Raw genomic sequence first — 15287 nt, 5'->3', positions numbered from 1 at the left:
GGTATCTTCCACAGGCAGGAATAAAATTAAAAAAATATTATTTTCAAAAATGCTGGATACGATGTTTATAATATCATACAATTGACATAGCAAGAGTTATATTATTAATTGAATAAAGAAGTGTAACAGTTATCAAGTGTCATTGTGAAGACCATTAGAAATCAAGAATACCTGCTAATAGAACATTCCCTATTCTGATCTCAACAAATAGAATATTCCAAATTGTGACCTTTGCTCTAGTCAATTAGAAGGCGACAAAATACATATTTCTTGCGGATACATTTGTGTATTCTTTGGCGAATAATAGTATAAAAAGCAAAATATGTAGAGAAATAAATAGATTTAGATAACATCTTAGACGCATGACCCCTTAGTTTGTGCACTTATGTTGGTAAGGTGTGGGTAAAACTTTCTCTTCGTTCTGTCGCCCTTAAGTTGTTGGCAACAATAGACACATGGTAAGACAGGTGATCAGATAGGACAGGGCCTGGAAAGGGGGTGTGTCCTGTAAACTGGTTCTGAACTAATATTTAAAGAACCAAGGAGGTTTAATTTCTCTATTAAACCTTATTGTTAGACTTAGAACACAGAGTGACCAGCTCCAAAGGGGCAAAACCCCTAGAAGGTAAATCTGTGGTATCAAACTGCTGGAGAAGATTTAAACTTTTTTGTTGACTTAAAATTTCAGTAAGAGTCATAAGAGTTGTGCATCCTCAGACGTGAAACTTTAATTCTATGTAGCACATCATATAATCCTGAATTCCCCATTAAGTGTTACTGACGACTCCTTCAATTCACATGATATTCAGTTCGATTCAAGTGAAAATTCTGAGTCCAATTTTTTTAATTGGAGAACAGTTAATTCCTTTATATTGACGTTATATGTATTTAACCAACTAAGATTAATTTTCATGCTAAACACTAGTATTTGAGTCAGAGCCTATGATCCCTTTATATATATCTGTTTATCTTCTTATTTTGTCGGAGGCAGCTGCACCAACCATGTCCAGTCCAACTGAAGAGTTCAAAGTTGATGCAAAGGATGCGTATGACGAACAGAACATGTTTGAGAATGGGAGGATTAGCTTGCAAATTGGAGCTCCAGCATACAACATTCTTCAACAGTGTGCAAACATCATGAGAGAGGCCACTGAACATAGAATGGCAAGTTTCTGTATGTTATTTTTTGTGTGTGTTTTGATTTATATAGTAGTAGACATGTATGAAATTAGTCAGAAATAAGAAAGTACTTAATTGATAAAGGCTTTGACTTGACTCAAGTTGCTATGTCATGTTATGTTGTCAACAATTTATCGCATCATAGAAATTTCATCTAAAATCCTGTCTTTTTCTTTTGCATGCACCCCTGACTCTTCAAACTTTGTGTGCCCAGAAAAGGGAAGAAAAGGAAGGCTTTCTGTTCCAGTATGGATCACGGAATGGAGACATAGCTTACAGGAAAGAGCTGGCTTCTTTCCTCACCAGGCATTACAGATATCACGTTGACAGGTGCTTCAAATTCAATCAAAAGTTAACATTTTTGTACAGTGATAATGCTACTTCAGACTGATTGAACAAAATATAATATGTTAAAAGATCAAAAGTTAACATCTCTGTACAGTGAGAATGCTACTTTTGGAGCAGATGGATGATATCAAAATACTGTAAGAAAAATTAATGCATTTATTTGAACTTGACAAAAAATAACTATAACAACTAGGAAGACATGTACGTGATCTTTATTCAACTGGTAGTGCCATTGTCAGCATTTGGGGATTATCAATCTTGAAAGTTGAATATAATATAGAAATACAAGTATAGTGCATGTGACATTTCTAAAATCTTAGAGAGACTTCATTTAATGTAGCAACTAAGAAATTAGATTGATGTGGCTTCATGCCCCCATAATTATTCTGTAATTTGAAGTGATTAAGAGGAATAACTATTAATGACTTTGACCCAGTTCATCTCTAGTGGTGACAGCAGGAGCAACCCAAGGCCTGTACATGCTAGCCTCCCTGCTGTTCAGCCGAGGAGATGTGGTGTTCGTAGAAGACCCCACCTACTTCATCGGTTTCCAGATATTTAAGACGGACTTGGGTCTAAAGACAATTTCAGGTATCTAGATGTTGCTTCCTAATGTTACTATAGAAAAGTTTCCTGGGGCTGATGGTGCATAGACGACAACCTGAAATGTCGTCATTGATTAAAAAGGCTTCAATAAAAAGAGACTTCAGAATATGGGTTGAAAACAGAATGGACAGTCAAGTTTAATGTGTATAAGTACCTGCTAGTGGCAGCTGAAAAATGTTGGACATTGTTTTCATTAACTTTGACTTTTAAGAGATTGTAATAATTAAAAAAGTTTTGTTGTTTAGCACAGCATAATCGAGCAAAATTCCAGTTAAACCAAGGAGGTTAAACTGAGTGATAGCATCTGACAACAGTTGAAGATTTAAACTCAGTCGTAGAGTTAGAAGTCCAAAAGTTATGTTTTCTTCGCTGGCTGTTCCCCATATACAGAGACACCTGTTTGGAACCATTTCTTTTTTGTTGTTGTGTACTAATGACTAAAACTGCTGCTAACGTTTTACATATACGTTTTACAGTCCCTATTGATGAAGACGGCATTGATGTGGACATGTTGGACAGACTGCTGGAGGAGCATAAGAAGTCTTCGACTGTCTGTGTGACAGAAGACCGGCCCTACTGGACCATGTTGTACCTCATCCCTACCTTCCACAACCCAACAGGGCGGTGTCTCTCTGAAGGTAAGCACAGAAATAGACAGACTTTTTGTCTATTATCTTAGGCAGTCCCAACACATATCGTAATTGTCTCACTCAGTTTCTTAATCATGGATCATGTAGGTATGTCATGTATGTTGGGCTTATGCATTCATGTTGGAACTTGGATGTAAGGTATAGAATAAAACAATTGTTCAAGTGTTATTTGATACATCCTGCTTGGTACAAATAAAATCTTTCTTTGACACAGTTATAGTTCAGCAGTCTTATGATCATCTTGGTTTGATGTATGTTACAGACAATAAAGTTTTAAAAGCTCATCATGGTACAATGTATTTTCTCAGCCCGATGCAGACAGCTTGTGCAGGTGGCCAGGAAACACAACATACTGGTGGTCTGTGACGACGTGTACAACACTCTGTGTTACGAGAAGGACTCCCAGGGCAACTTCGTAACTCCGCCCCCTGCGCTCATGTCATTTGACCAAGAGACAGACCCCGGTTTCCTTGGTAACGTGGTGTCCAATGGCTCCTTCAGCAAGATCCTGAGTCCTGGGCTGAGGCTGGGGTGGATACAGGCACCAAAGAAGATACGATGCCTGATAATTAACAGGTGACTAAGAATCTTCTTTAAGTTTTGCAGCTTCAAGAAAAGTTGCACCTGTTCAAGTCAGTGTCTTCAAAGACCATGTGAGGAATTCAATGCAAAACTGCATGCTTGGATTGCCTCAATTTTAACAGTTTTTGCAACATTGCAAATTCAAGAACAAGTTAAATGCTTGTTCTGTTGTCTTTGCCTGGCACCTGGAGACCCTTGAGTTAGTAGTTGATTTTGAATGTGGAGTTCGTGAAATATTTACACATATAACTTCCTTACATCATCAATCTCTGTTATCGTCTTCTATGGTCTCGGAAAAAGAAGTGAAAGCCAGGTAAGATAGAATTTAGTGTTAATTTTTAGACTAGAAAAGTCACATGCTATATTTTTACCCATTGTTTGCTCGTCCGTTCATGTTACATGTATTTGCAATTAGCCTACGGGCAAGAACTTGCAATAAACTTATGTTATTTGACAGTTCGTACTGTGACAGTGGAGGCTCCTTCAATAACTACACCTCAGGGATCATAGCCAGTGCCCTCCAGCTCGGACTTGTTGAACAGCATCTGGGGAAGATCCAAGAGATCTACGCGGTACATATCATATGGTTCATGACATTGCAGAGGAGGTGGTGGTCAAATGAACAAAGTTAAAATCCTTTCCACACCTTTCGGAATGGTATAACGATTTTAGGACTTAAAATCTAAATCGATTCAATAGCTTGTTAAATCTCTCCACTAAGAAAAAGAAAGGATTGCACATGTAGTTTTACTGTGCTTGATATTTGTAGTGTTGGGTTTGAAGTAATATTAACAGAATTCTCCTTCCTTCCAGAGAAACATGAATGCTGTACACAAAATAATCAAAGAGGAATGGCCGTCAGGGGTTTCCTGTCTTTTGCCTAAGGTAGAGGACTATTGATATTGGTTTGAGACATTTTTGATAAATTCCTCATCCACTTTTACCTTTAACTTATAGTGACTGTTGGCTAATAATGTACATGACTGTATATATCTTCACAACCGAACTGAAAGCTACAGTCAGTCTGCATGACAAATATGAAATTGTTGAGTAATAACTTGCAGAGGTAGCAGTCTATAAAATAATGTCATTTGTCCAACCTAAAAATGTCTACCATAGGCTGGAGGTATCTTCTTAATGCATTATTACAGCAAAGAATGATATAGACAGATCATGTACCTTAAAGAAGGGACTATAGATGTTATGACAGCTACGATTCACTGCCTTGAAGTGCTTGAAATGACCCTTACTCTTGTTATAGAATGCAGATCATTTGATTTGTGTCTGTAACTTCATTCATTTTTGAAATATTTCATCTCTATCCAGGGAGGTTTCTTCATTTGGGTGGAGTTTCCCCAGGGTTTTAGCTGTGCAGAACTGCATAAAATCTGCATCAGGGACCACAACGTGTCCTTCTATGTGGGAAGCATGTGAGTGTTTCTCTTTTCTATTCTAAATCACTGAGAAATTTACAAATGAATGTACCTCAACAGTCGACTCTCCAGTTTACCTCTCAAGTAGGGATGTGCACCGGAACTGCACAAATCATTAAGGTACAGGGCCAAAATACCAGAACATTGTGATCAATGACTGGTACTAAACCTGAATACTCTTACACTGAAGTGTGTAACTTTTGACTTGTTTTGCCAGTAAGACTGTGTAATTCCTACTACAAAGATGAAAATTTATCTAATTAGCACTGGAAGAAGATTTAAGAAGGTTTAGCGGTTAATTAACTTAAGTGCATTCTGTTTATTCATGTTTCTGTCATCATTGAAGACCAAAAAGTACAGGTACAGGTACAGGACTGTAACAAAACCTCTGTACCGGTAGCCTCCATATCAGGCTCTCTGGGGCTTTTTTCGGGCTTATAATACACTTTTGCTGATGACTTCTTTTTGTACTGGGTCATTTGTGCAGCCAGCCTGTAACCACAAACGACCCAGTACAAAATGAAGTCATCAGCAAAAGTGTATTATAAGCCCCCAGTTGCAGGCTATGTACCAGTACCTGATGTTACGTTTTGGGGTCCAGGTACACATCCCTACTCTCAACTATATTCAGTCAAAAACATTGCAAAAGCACATCAACATTTGTAATTTCTTTCGCAACTCTCTCTTTGTGAAACAGATGTTCACCCCAGGGACTGTTTGGGAACTGCCTCCGTGTGTGCTTCGCGCTGTACGACGTCGAGACTCTTACTGATGCTGTCAGGAAGATTGGGCAGTGTGCAAGACTAATGATGGAGGCACATACAACTTAGACTGTTACAATTGCTCTGGGGCTATCTATTCTCAAATATAATTGGTTGCAGCATAATACATTGTATAGGTGGAAGAAACTTGACCATACAAGTATTCACAACATGTAGATGCAGGTAGTGTATGGTGGTTGTCAACACCTTTGTAATTACCTGCATGATGAGCGATAACTTTTCAACAAATATCTGTCTTGAAAGTAACAACGTCTGGATTGAAAAGATAGGGTTGGCATGAACAAAACATTCTAATTTTTATACAATGAAAAATTATATTTGATGAACAACACTTTTGAAACGACTTACTGAAGATGTAAATGACATTGATAGCTTGAAATACTATGCAGCTTGAAAGTCTAACTACATATACTAATGTTAACTGGGTACAAGACAGAGCACTTCATGACATATAGGATATAATATACTCCAGTGGTTATTACACTGTAGATTGTGGGCCCATGACCATGCCACTACCTTATTGCCTATACATAAGGGTATATCATATACGATAGGTAAGTGTGGACTTGATCCTACCTCTTAAACAATCCACATGTACACCAGCCAGGAATGACACTGTGCAATGATATGTAATAAGAAGTCCCATTTATTACTTTCTATAAAATTCTATAAAAGAAGCTGTGACCACCGAGTGACAAATATTTTACAGATCAGACAACAAATGTCATAGATGAACACATTCTTTAACATTTTTTGTGTTTTTGTTATCTTTTAAATGATACGTTTATATCTTGCATCATATCCAAATGAAGTTACTTCCCTCAATGTATTCTAAATTTAACACTAGCATTATCTACTTAAGTAGTAATGATCGAGAGATGTTCATTAAGCAACAAAGATGGAAATTAGCATTGGAAAAAGATAAAAACATTAAGCTAAGGTCATACAATGATATTTATAACAACAAAAGAGAATGTTGTGGTTTATGGACTAGAAGTAATTATATTTACAACTAATATCAGCATTGATATGAGTAACGTTTTATGTTACAGTTTATTTATCAATCAGTGTCCCCTTTGCCTTCTTCCTTTCATGTTCAGTTGCCTGTAAAATAGGAAGAAAATATCAAAGATGTTTTATAGTGATAGAGAGAACTTCAGTGTAAGCATTCTAAAAGTATAATCAACAAAGTCCTGCTACAAAATAGCCTCCTTAGTGTTTATTTTCTGGGGGAGTGCTGATTAGCAATTTTTAACATACTGTACATATCAGGGCCTGGAGAAATCGTAATTGCCAGCTGCAGAAAGCTGCATAAACGCCGGTGTCGGCCAGACAGCCTGCAAAAATCATTTAATCTTTCTAAACAAAATCATTTAAGCATATTCAACATATTGTATTACAAAATTTGAATACATCATCACACATGTACTTACCATCTCCTGAAGCTTTCTCTTCACCATCCCCTTTCTCTCCAACTGCTTTTCAATCACCCGAGCATTGGAAGCATATGAATCAGCAACTTCCCTCTGAAAAATAGTGGTTACACTGGTTGAGCTCATTAGGAATACAGATCGATACAGATATAGAAAATACTATGCGATATTATGTTTTCACTTCTTTACTACAAAACATTTTGATCATAAGTGCAGCAGACGTACAGTAGACGTCAAAAATTTGGAGGTACCTATTTTGTTACCTTTCAAAAGTCATTGAGTGAAGAATATTCTAGTAATTGGTAATCACAAGTGACTACCATATCTCGGTTAGATAGCCAAGTGCAGTGTAGTTATGATGTTTAAATACTTGTGTGTTCCTTTTTCCATGTCAAAGCCTAAACTATACAGGTATGCAGTTTTCAGATAGACAGTCGGGTTCAACATTTTAACAGTGTCGGACGGCTTCAATAGCCAGACCAAGGCAACTATCTACCTCCAGACGACACGGTCCGCCATTAAGTGCTCTCACTTACACTTTCACCATGTCTACTTATCTTACTGTATCATTACTTAATGTATACAGAACTACTTACGGCTTCAATCTCCTCCTCTTCTTCATCTACTGTAGACACAGTGACGGAGCTGAATTTGCCCATGTCTTTTGTGCGCTTTGTCATCATCACCTGCAAGAAGCATTACAAGTTACAACCAAAACATCATTTAGCACAGTTATATACAGTACATACCAGTGGACTAGTCCCCTATTGTAGTGGCCTGTGTAGGCCAAAAGCTATAGAAACGGAGATGGGCATTGCCCCTATACACAGAAAGTGTGATAAAGATCTTGTATATGAAATACAGATTTTCTGTCAAATGCTGATGGATGGTAAATTATGTTAACCTTCTCACCAAAATAGCCCTTTGATATCAAGTTTGTACTGATAGAAGCTTCAACAGCAGGGAGAAGGTTAAGCACTTCAGACACATACTTAGTATTAACACATGAGTTTCATTGCATTTTATACACCATAGATAATAAAAGCCATCCCCACAAAAGCATACAAAACTTCTCCTGACCTTCTTGGGTTTGGCTTCAGCTGCCACTTGTTGGTAGATGTCAGCCTTCCTCACACCTTTCCCCTCCTTCACCACAGCCCCGCTCACCACAAAGGTCACAGTCCCACCCTTCTCCTCATGTCTGTAGTATAACCTCAGACCACACCTTGGGGAAAATGTCAGAACTATGTTAGAGAAACTCAGAATATAGACAATATAAACAAAGTGAATATATTATGAATTCTAAACATTACTTCTACAAAACCAATCAAACATTACTTTCTTGAGAACAAAAATCCAACTGTTATTGTTGGTAGGTTGTGTCAATACATCAACAAAATGTCACTCTCCAAGAGCTGTGTTAGCCAAACTACTACTTATACCTTTGCTGATAGCTAAGCCTATTCAAGTAGACAAACTTAAGTAGACCACTCTCCAAATGTTGTATAGATAAGTTATAAACTTACTTCTTGCACTTCTGTCTGAATTGTCGCTCAATTCCATCTGGCCTGGAAAAAAAGAAGATTGTATTACATACGTATCATGGAAAATGCCCTTATAATCATCAACTTTCTATATTATGAATTTCTGGTAATCCTGCATAGTTCTTCATAATTTTAAATTGTTATGTTAAATTCTACTATGCACAAATAGCACAAAACATCAAAGAAACAAAGCTGAATCTTCATATCTAAATCTTCTGCACATTCACATAGAATGCAAATAAGTCACAACGATGTAGCAATATCAATACATCTACTATCAATATCAATGCAATACTTATGAATTATTACATACCACTTCAAGAAGACAGTCTCTCCAGGCTCTGCTGTGACCTTGTGTGCATGTTTGGACCCATCGATGACACGGGCATTATCTCTTTTTCTCAGGGGCAACTTCTCCAACGGACAATCTGTTAAGAAAAAGACACAAAAACCTGATTAAAAAATCTCTATGCTTTTAGAATTGCATGCGTTTACAATCATCCAGTCTTAGGTTATCCGCTTCCAAAGTCTCCAGCAAAAAGACCCCTGCAGTTCCATCCAAAAGCCGCTAGGGAACCCAACCTATATCACTTGTCTCGAGCCCAAGAGCGACCAAAAGACCCATAGCATGTCAAGGACATGAGATTTCAAAGCCAGGATTTCTGCTGCAGCACCATAGAAAGTCCCTTGGAAGCCCCCTACGACACACAAAACAAAAATCTTCAACGTTCAGAAAACATGCACACAAAAATTATGTTTGATGCCCCCCTCCCCACATGCTATATCTCTAGCTCACCTAAAATCAACACCATCTGTCCGCAAAGGCAGTAGTACACATTCAGCGGCTTCTCTCCTTCATATTCCTCCTTATCCCGCGTGTCCGAGCACACGATACTGCGAGAAATAACCTTCGGCATGATGTTTCACTACCGAACGTAACGCCGAAAAAACCCACTCAGATGTGAAAAACGTCACCGGATGTTGTGTACTTATCTGACGTCATCACCTTAGTCATTAGACGTATCCATTAGTTTATAGGGGAATCGTAATTAGATTTGAATTAAATAAATCCCAACTGGGAGTCTGTTATAATACAAAGTAGTCTACAAGCTATTTAATACATACAAAGTATGATATAAATGGATACAAAATGATAAATTGAGCTGCAAAAAATGTATAAAAGGTGATAGATAAACGAGCTCGGACAATTAAACTATCCTAAAAATAGTGGGCTATGCCATCGTCGCCACTCGCGCCGCCATTTTCGGAAAAAAAATATTTCTGAACAAAATGAGTAGCCAGGCGTCTAGTATAAACGCAGTCAGGGACAAGTTAGAGGCCATAGAGTACCCTTACTGTGATGATGTATCTAAATACGAGAAACTGGCCAAGATCGGACAGGGCACGTTTGGGTGAGTGTGCTTTTATGACTCGCAAAGGACAAGAGAACGTGGGAGGGGGGTAGGATAGATGTATTCTTCAAACGACGAAATTGGATCCAAATGATTTGATAGAGTTCTCTAATCTGAATAATCTATTCGACTATATACATGAAGTCTGTGGTTTTGAAATTACATATTATGTTCTTACATGTATGTAGGTATGTTGAGTATAGTCAGACAACATTACATACTACTAATTCTAGTGAGTACAAATAGACTCATATGATCATACTACTACTATAAATTTATAGTAGTATGAGTCTATTTTCACAGACTGGTTAGACAACATCCCAGTACATGTGTACCAAAGCATGCATACATAAACACTATGTGAATGACTTTGTATGCTTTCTCTCCACTGTACAGAGAGGTGTTCAAGGCCCGGCACAGGAAAACCAAACAGTTTGTGGCCCTGAAGAAAGTGTTGATGGAAAATGAGAAGGAAGGGGTGAGAAAATGTTTACTTTTAAGAAAATATAACAAACTGCTACTAATGAAAATACGGTTTGTCTCCAAGCAGATGTTGGGAGGCTTAATCATTACATTTTCCTAGCTGCCCATTTATGTGTCAAACTACCTTCCTAAGTTATGTAGGCATTTTGACACAGTAATGGAAAGCTGGGAATTGGCATATTGTATTGTACTCGACTCTACATGAATGATACAGCCTCCCCCAACATCTACTTGGAGATTACTTTAACTTCAGCACCAGTGAACATGTAAATGATGTTCATGCCATTGACATACATAGCAGGGCAGGTAATTTTGCTTGTTTGTTACTTTTGTCAGTACCTGCACCAGTTAAGATACTAGTATGCAGAGAGAAAATATGTTTTGGGCGCTGCTTATGACTAATATGAGCCAGTATACTATGATGAATGACGATACATGTACATGTAATATCATTTATACATATGAAAGATTAACACTTGTATTATTTTAGTTTCCCATTACAGCACTGAGGGAGATCAAGATTCTTCAAATGGTGAAGCATGAAAATGTTGTGCAGCTCCTGGAGATCTGCAGAACTAAAGGTAGCTGGTTCGAATCCTCGCAGACGTCACTTATCGTACAGTGGTGGTTTTTGTTTTGTGCAAGTAATGCCCCGGTGTAAAATCAAACTTCATCGATGAAGAGGGCACAGGTTTTCTTTATTCAACACTGTATCCCAAAAATAAGTTGGTTCAAAGTTTGATCTCATATGCGCAGTGTAATGCATTGTAGGTAATATATGTCAAAGAAGAAGGTACCTGATACAAATCACGTCTGGATATGTGTCAAGCATATTCTAGAGAAGAGCTGTTTACAAGTTAGGGGCCTTCACCTTGCGCATGCGAAGAACTGTGAACCATCTTATTGTCATCGTCATCATCATCATCATTATAAGCATCTAGCCATATTTAAACTGGCAAGTAATCGCACACATAGAATAGAGTGTCTATCATTAAAGACAGTATGTAAGATGTACTGTTTAGCTAAAGACAATGCATGCAACATTATCATAAGGCGTAGGAAAATCAATGTTGTGTTTCCAATTGCAGTTCAGAAAAATTAAGGTCAATAGGTAGGAATTCTTTTCCTTTTTCAATAATGATGTCGACTGTAGTGATCTAACAAATACAATCTAACTAGAAGTCATCAGGACACTGGTGATTTCAATATGATACTTCAGTTGATTATTATACAGATATACATTGTACAAGCACAATTTCCTGTTGCAACAGATATGAACAGAACATGTTGACAAACAATACTACAACGTTTTCATCACTCAGATGTCAGATCAAAAATCTCATGCCCCTTGCCAGTGGTCATCCTGCAAGAAAGGCTAGGATTGGCAGATTTTGCTAGGTTCGGTCGGGTTTAACGGAAAACACAACATTTTTTAGTCCTAGGCCGAACTCTCATTCCACTTTCTCGTCAGCTCTCGCTGCAGTCCACCGCTGCAGGTTGATGAGTTTTTCTTGTGCCCTGTATTAGAACAAGTTTTGGACCCAACTATCTCCCCCCTGTCCACAGCATCCCCTTTAAATCGCTTCAAAGGCAGTATTTACCTGGTCTTTGATTTCTGCGAACACGACCTGGCCGGGCTGCTGAGTAACGCTAATGTCAAGTTCACCCTCAGTGAGATCAAGAAGGTCATGCAGCAGCTGCTGAACGGCCTGTACTACATCCACAGGAACAAGATACTGCACAGAGACATGAAGGTGGTCTTTGCTACTGTATAGTTGTTAGATTGTCCATGTCATGTTCTTTGTTTTTCTTTCTTTCTTTTTTTAAAACATATTCTGTTACCGTTGATGTCAAAACGTCTGCTACAGTTTTCTTCGTCATTTTTTAACATTTATTACAGGCATTTGAATGTTAAATACATGAGAAAACAGCTATAATGGTTGTTTGTAATTTGTAAGTAAGTAACACGTAAGAGACCCGAAACTTTAAAGACCTCAAAGCACATTACTGCCAGATATATGAAATGCCCTTTATCATGTCTGCACATGATACATTTAGAGCCTCAGTGCTTACGGAGTGATCTTTTAAGAAATCTAGTGACAAATCTTAAAAGTTCATGAACTTCAAAACTGTTTTTTCAATATAGTCAATGGTTGATACAGTATGTGTAGTAGATTTTCTTCTATTTACAAGTCATCAGTGATATGTACGAATGTACATATAGTGACTTTGGTATTCTGTACTCTCTGTATAGCTCTTTATCCTGTTGTGTACATTTTGTCATCAGTCTAGTATCATGTACTAGTAATGAAATATGTTTGTTTTTTCCTTATGATATGATGTTATGTTGTGTAATCTACCTGGCCTATGTGATCACAACTCTGTCCCCAGGCTGCAAACATACTGATCAACAAACATGGTGTGCTGAAGCTGGCTGACTTTGGACTGGCCAGAGCGTTCAGTGTGACCAAGAGTGGACAGGCCAACAGGTAGTCACTTTCTGTGGTCAGCAGATTTTGCTTCTTGCTAGTTTACATAGTCTTGTTGGGACAGGTTTTCTGTAGTGACACTCAAATTAAGACAAGTTACTAAATATGCACAAAAAGGTAAGGCAGTCATCAAAGGTTCATAACATCCATGGAAATGCTGCTTTTGGAAAAGTGCCGAAGACGAATTAAAAGGGGTTTCCAATTTTGACTTGTTATTTTTCCTTTAAAATTTGGAAACAAATCATGTACATTTATGTTCCAAAAATGTGACAAGATTGTTAGCAGATAACCTTTCACGTGCAATGTACATTTATTTACAGTTTTGATGTCTGTTAGCGAATGATTTTCTGCTTTGTTGTTCCAGGTATACCAATAGGGTGGTAACACTATGGTACCGCCCTCCTGAACTGCTTCTTGGTGAGCGGAATTACGGCCCACCGATAGACCTGTGGGGGGCCGGCTGTATCATGGCAGAGATGTGGACTAGAAGCCCCATCATGCAGGTAGGAGGAGAACTGCATGTCATTGCTAGATTTCTTGTTCTTTTGTCTCCTAGATAAGAAGGGAGAGGCTCTGCAAAAGATACAGTAAGTCAGATCCATTTCTACCAAAAGAAAGCACATGTACATGTACGATGTAGCTCATATTTGTGAATTGTTACTTTAAGTGTAAAATAAAATAACTTTTAACACGTTAATGAAGGTTGGATACCAGGTTATAAGATATGCCAAGAACAGTTACTCAAGCAACTGGATAAAATTTTGAAACATTCAGATGTTTCAGACAACATCCCCTGTCTTTCTGCGGTGCCGTCTGAAATGTCTGTTTCAAAATTTTATCCAGTTGCCTGAGTAACTATTTTTGGCATAACTTTTAACACTATTAACCCTCATATCTCTTTTCATCCAGGGCAACACAGAACAGCATCAGCTGACACTAATCTCCCAGCTGTGCGGCTCTATAAGTGCAGAGGTCTGGCCTAGTGTGGAAAAACTCGACCTCTTCTCCAAGCTGGAACTGCCAAAGGGACAGAAGAGGAAAGTCAAGGAGCGCCTGCGGGCCTACGTCAAGGACCCTTACGCCCTCGACCTGATAGACAGACTCCTGACTCTCGATCCAACCAAGAGAATAGACAGTGACGACGCCCTGAATCATGACTTTTTCTGGGAGGACCCTTTACCGGTAGATCTACAGAAGATGCTGTCCATGCACAACACGTCCATGTTTGAATACTGGGCACCGCCGAGAAGAAGAGGGCACGCGCACGGGCCTCAAGCACCGGGGAGAAACCAGCCAGCAAACAATGATGCCACTTACGATAGAGTCTTCTAAAACAGATATCTTCCTTGGAGAAATACCTGATACGTGCACACAAGCTTCGGCTTTCCTGTTTACATTATACTATAGCTAACACCGTTGTGACATTTGACAATGAATAGATAAATAGCTAACACCAAGGTTATCAAGGACAATAGCTTCAAGCAGGAATTCAATATGTCATATGTGCAAATATGCATCATAGTTGCAGGTATAGTTTTGGTTCAAGTATACATCTAGCGGACCATACGGGCAAAAGACATCGTCATGTACAGTTTATTCTAAAAACACACAAAGCTGACACAAGGTTATGTGGTAAACCTATTACAATTATGAAGGTTTGGTATGAATAAAAGTTTGAATTCAGTTCAGTTCCTAGATATGGGATCAATCAAGCATATTTCGACAAGTTTGTATGAAACAACTAACTTGTGTGGCCATTGTCAATTTGCTTCCAAGCAAGTTGGGAGCATTATATCTTTTCAGTTGTACCATTGATTACTAGTATACTTGTTGTGTATCCAGGTCAGATTAACCCTTTCTAATCCTGTGAACAATACCTTTTGTGTTCTTATGAACAGACAAGAAAGGGCTATTGGGTAGTAAAATGTATCATAATGTTATTTTGCATAGCAAATATTTCTTTGCTCGACAGAATATATCTTCCAGCTTGAAATAAGTTTTGTTATCGTTGTTGCAAAGTAACATCCAGTCTGGTATTTGTACCTACTGTGAAAGCCCAACCTTACGCATGCACTTAATTTGTGGTCAGAAAAATTGAAGCTATTGTAACATTGTACTGATTGTACAGGTCATATCTTTCAGGATTTTCCTCAGGTTTGGGTTATGTCAGGGTTAACGTTAGGGTTGACAGGATCATGAGGTATTATTCAGAAGATTATCAAAGGCTGTAAGGTATGCTGTGATTGGTTCCTTACAAATTTATTCCTGTCAATAGTGCAAGAGAAAGTCTTATTCACAGGAATATCCTGCCAATAGCCTTGGCAGTCTTATACTGCATTATCTCCT

The 15287-nt window shown here is 38.2% G+C and overlaps 3 protein-coding genes across 6 annotated transcripts; 2 read left to right on the top strand and 1 right to left on the bottom strand.

Moving 5' to 3' along the window:
- The first annotated feature begins 408 nt into the window (after window positions 1-408).
- On the top strand, window positions 409-5662 carry LOC136442227 (2-aminoadipate transaminase-like). 3 transcript variants are annotated; one of them, XM_066438984.1, is made up of 10 exons: window positions 409-458; window positions 992-1164; window positions 1394-1509; window positions 1964-2118; window positions 2610-2771; window positions 3092-3359; window positions 3823-3937; window positions 4179-4250; window positions 4692-4795; window positions 5496-5662. In XM_066438984.1, exons 2-10 carry the CDS (start codon window positions 1003-1005, stop codon window positions 5626-5628), a joined length of 1287 nt encoding a protein of 428 aa, XP_066295081.1. In that variant the 5' UTR covers window positions 409-458; window positions 992-1002; the 3' UTR covers window positions 5629-5662. The 3 variants fall into 3 exon arrangements, with proteins under 3 accessions (XP_066295081.1, XP_066295079.1, XP_066295080.1); XM_066438982.1 differs by lacking the exon at window positions 409-458 and adding an exon at window positions 465-625; XM_066438983.1 differs by lacking the exon at window positions 409-458 and adding an exon at window positions 465-625 and having other exon boundaries at window positions 988-1164.
- An 856-nt stretch (window positions 5663-6518) lies between these two features.
- LOC136441231 (STING ER exit protein-like) lies at window positions 6519-9524 on the bottom strand. The gene is made up of 7 exons (XM_066437398.1): window positions 9354-9524; window positions 8871-8985; window positions 8540-8581; window positions 8094-8238; window positions 7610-7699; window positions 7014-7106; window positions 6519-6684 (listed from the first exon to the last, which is right to left on the bottom strand). The coding sequence occupies exons 1-7, from the start codon at window positions 9472-9474 to the stop codon at window positions 6634-6636; spliced, it is 657 nt and encodes a 218-aa protein (XP_066293495.1). The 5' UTR covers window positions 9475-9524; the 3' UTR covers window positions 6519-6633.
- Window positions 9525-9790: 266 nt separating this feature from the next.
- On the top strand, window positions 9791-14367 carry LOC136441227 (cyclin-dependent kinase 9-like). Of its 2 annotated transcripts, none has more exons than XM_066437394.1 (7): window positions 9791-9969; window positions 10366-10447; window positions 10943-11033; window positions 12019-12206; window positions 12844-12941; window positions 13306-13444; window positions 13851-14367. In XM_066437394.1, exons 1-7 carry the CDS (start codon window positions 9848-9850, stop codon window positions 14271-14273), a joined length of 1143 nt encoding a protein of 380 aa, XP_066293491.1. In that variant the 5' UTR covers window positions 9791-9847; the 3' UTR covers window positions 14274-14367. The 2 variants fall into 2 exon arrangements, with proteins under 2 accessions (XP_066293491.1, XP_066293490.1); XM_066437393.1 differs by having other exon boundaries at window positions 11980-12206.
- Window positions 14368-15287: the final 920 nt, after the last annotated feature.

The sequence above is a fragment of the Branchiostoma lanceolatum genome, chromosome 9 (genome assembly GCF_035083965.1).
Source record: "Branchiostoma lanceolatum isolate klBraLanc5 chromosome 9, klBraLanc5.hap2, whole genome shotgun sequence".
Classification (NCBI taxonomy): Eukaryota; Metazoa; Chordata; class Leptocardii; order Amphioxiformes; family Branchiostomatidae; genus Branchiostoma; species Branchiostoma lanceolatum.
This window is presented reverse-complemented; position numbering and strand designations above follow the sequence as displayed.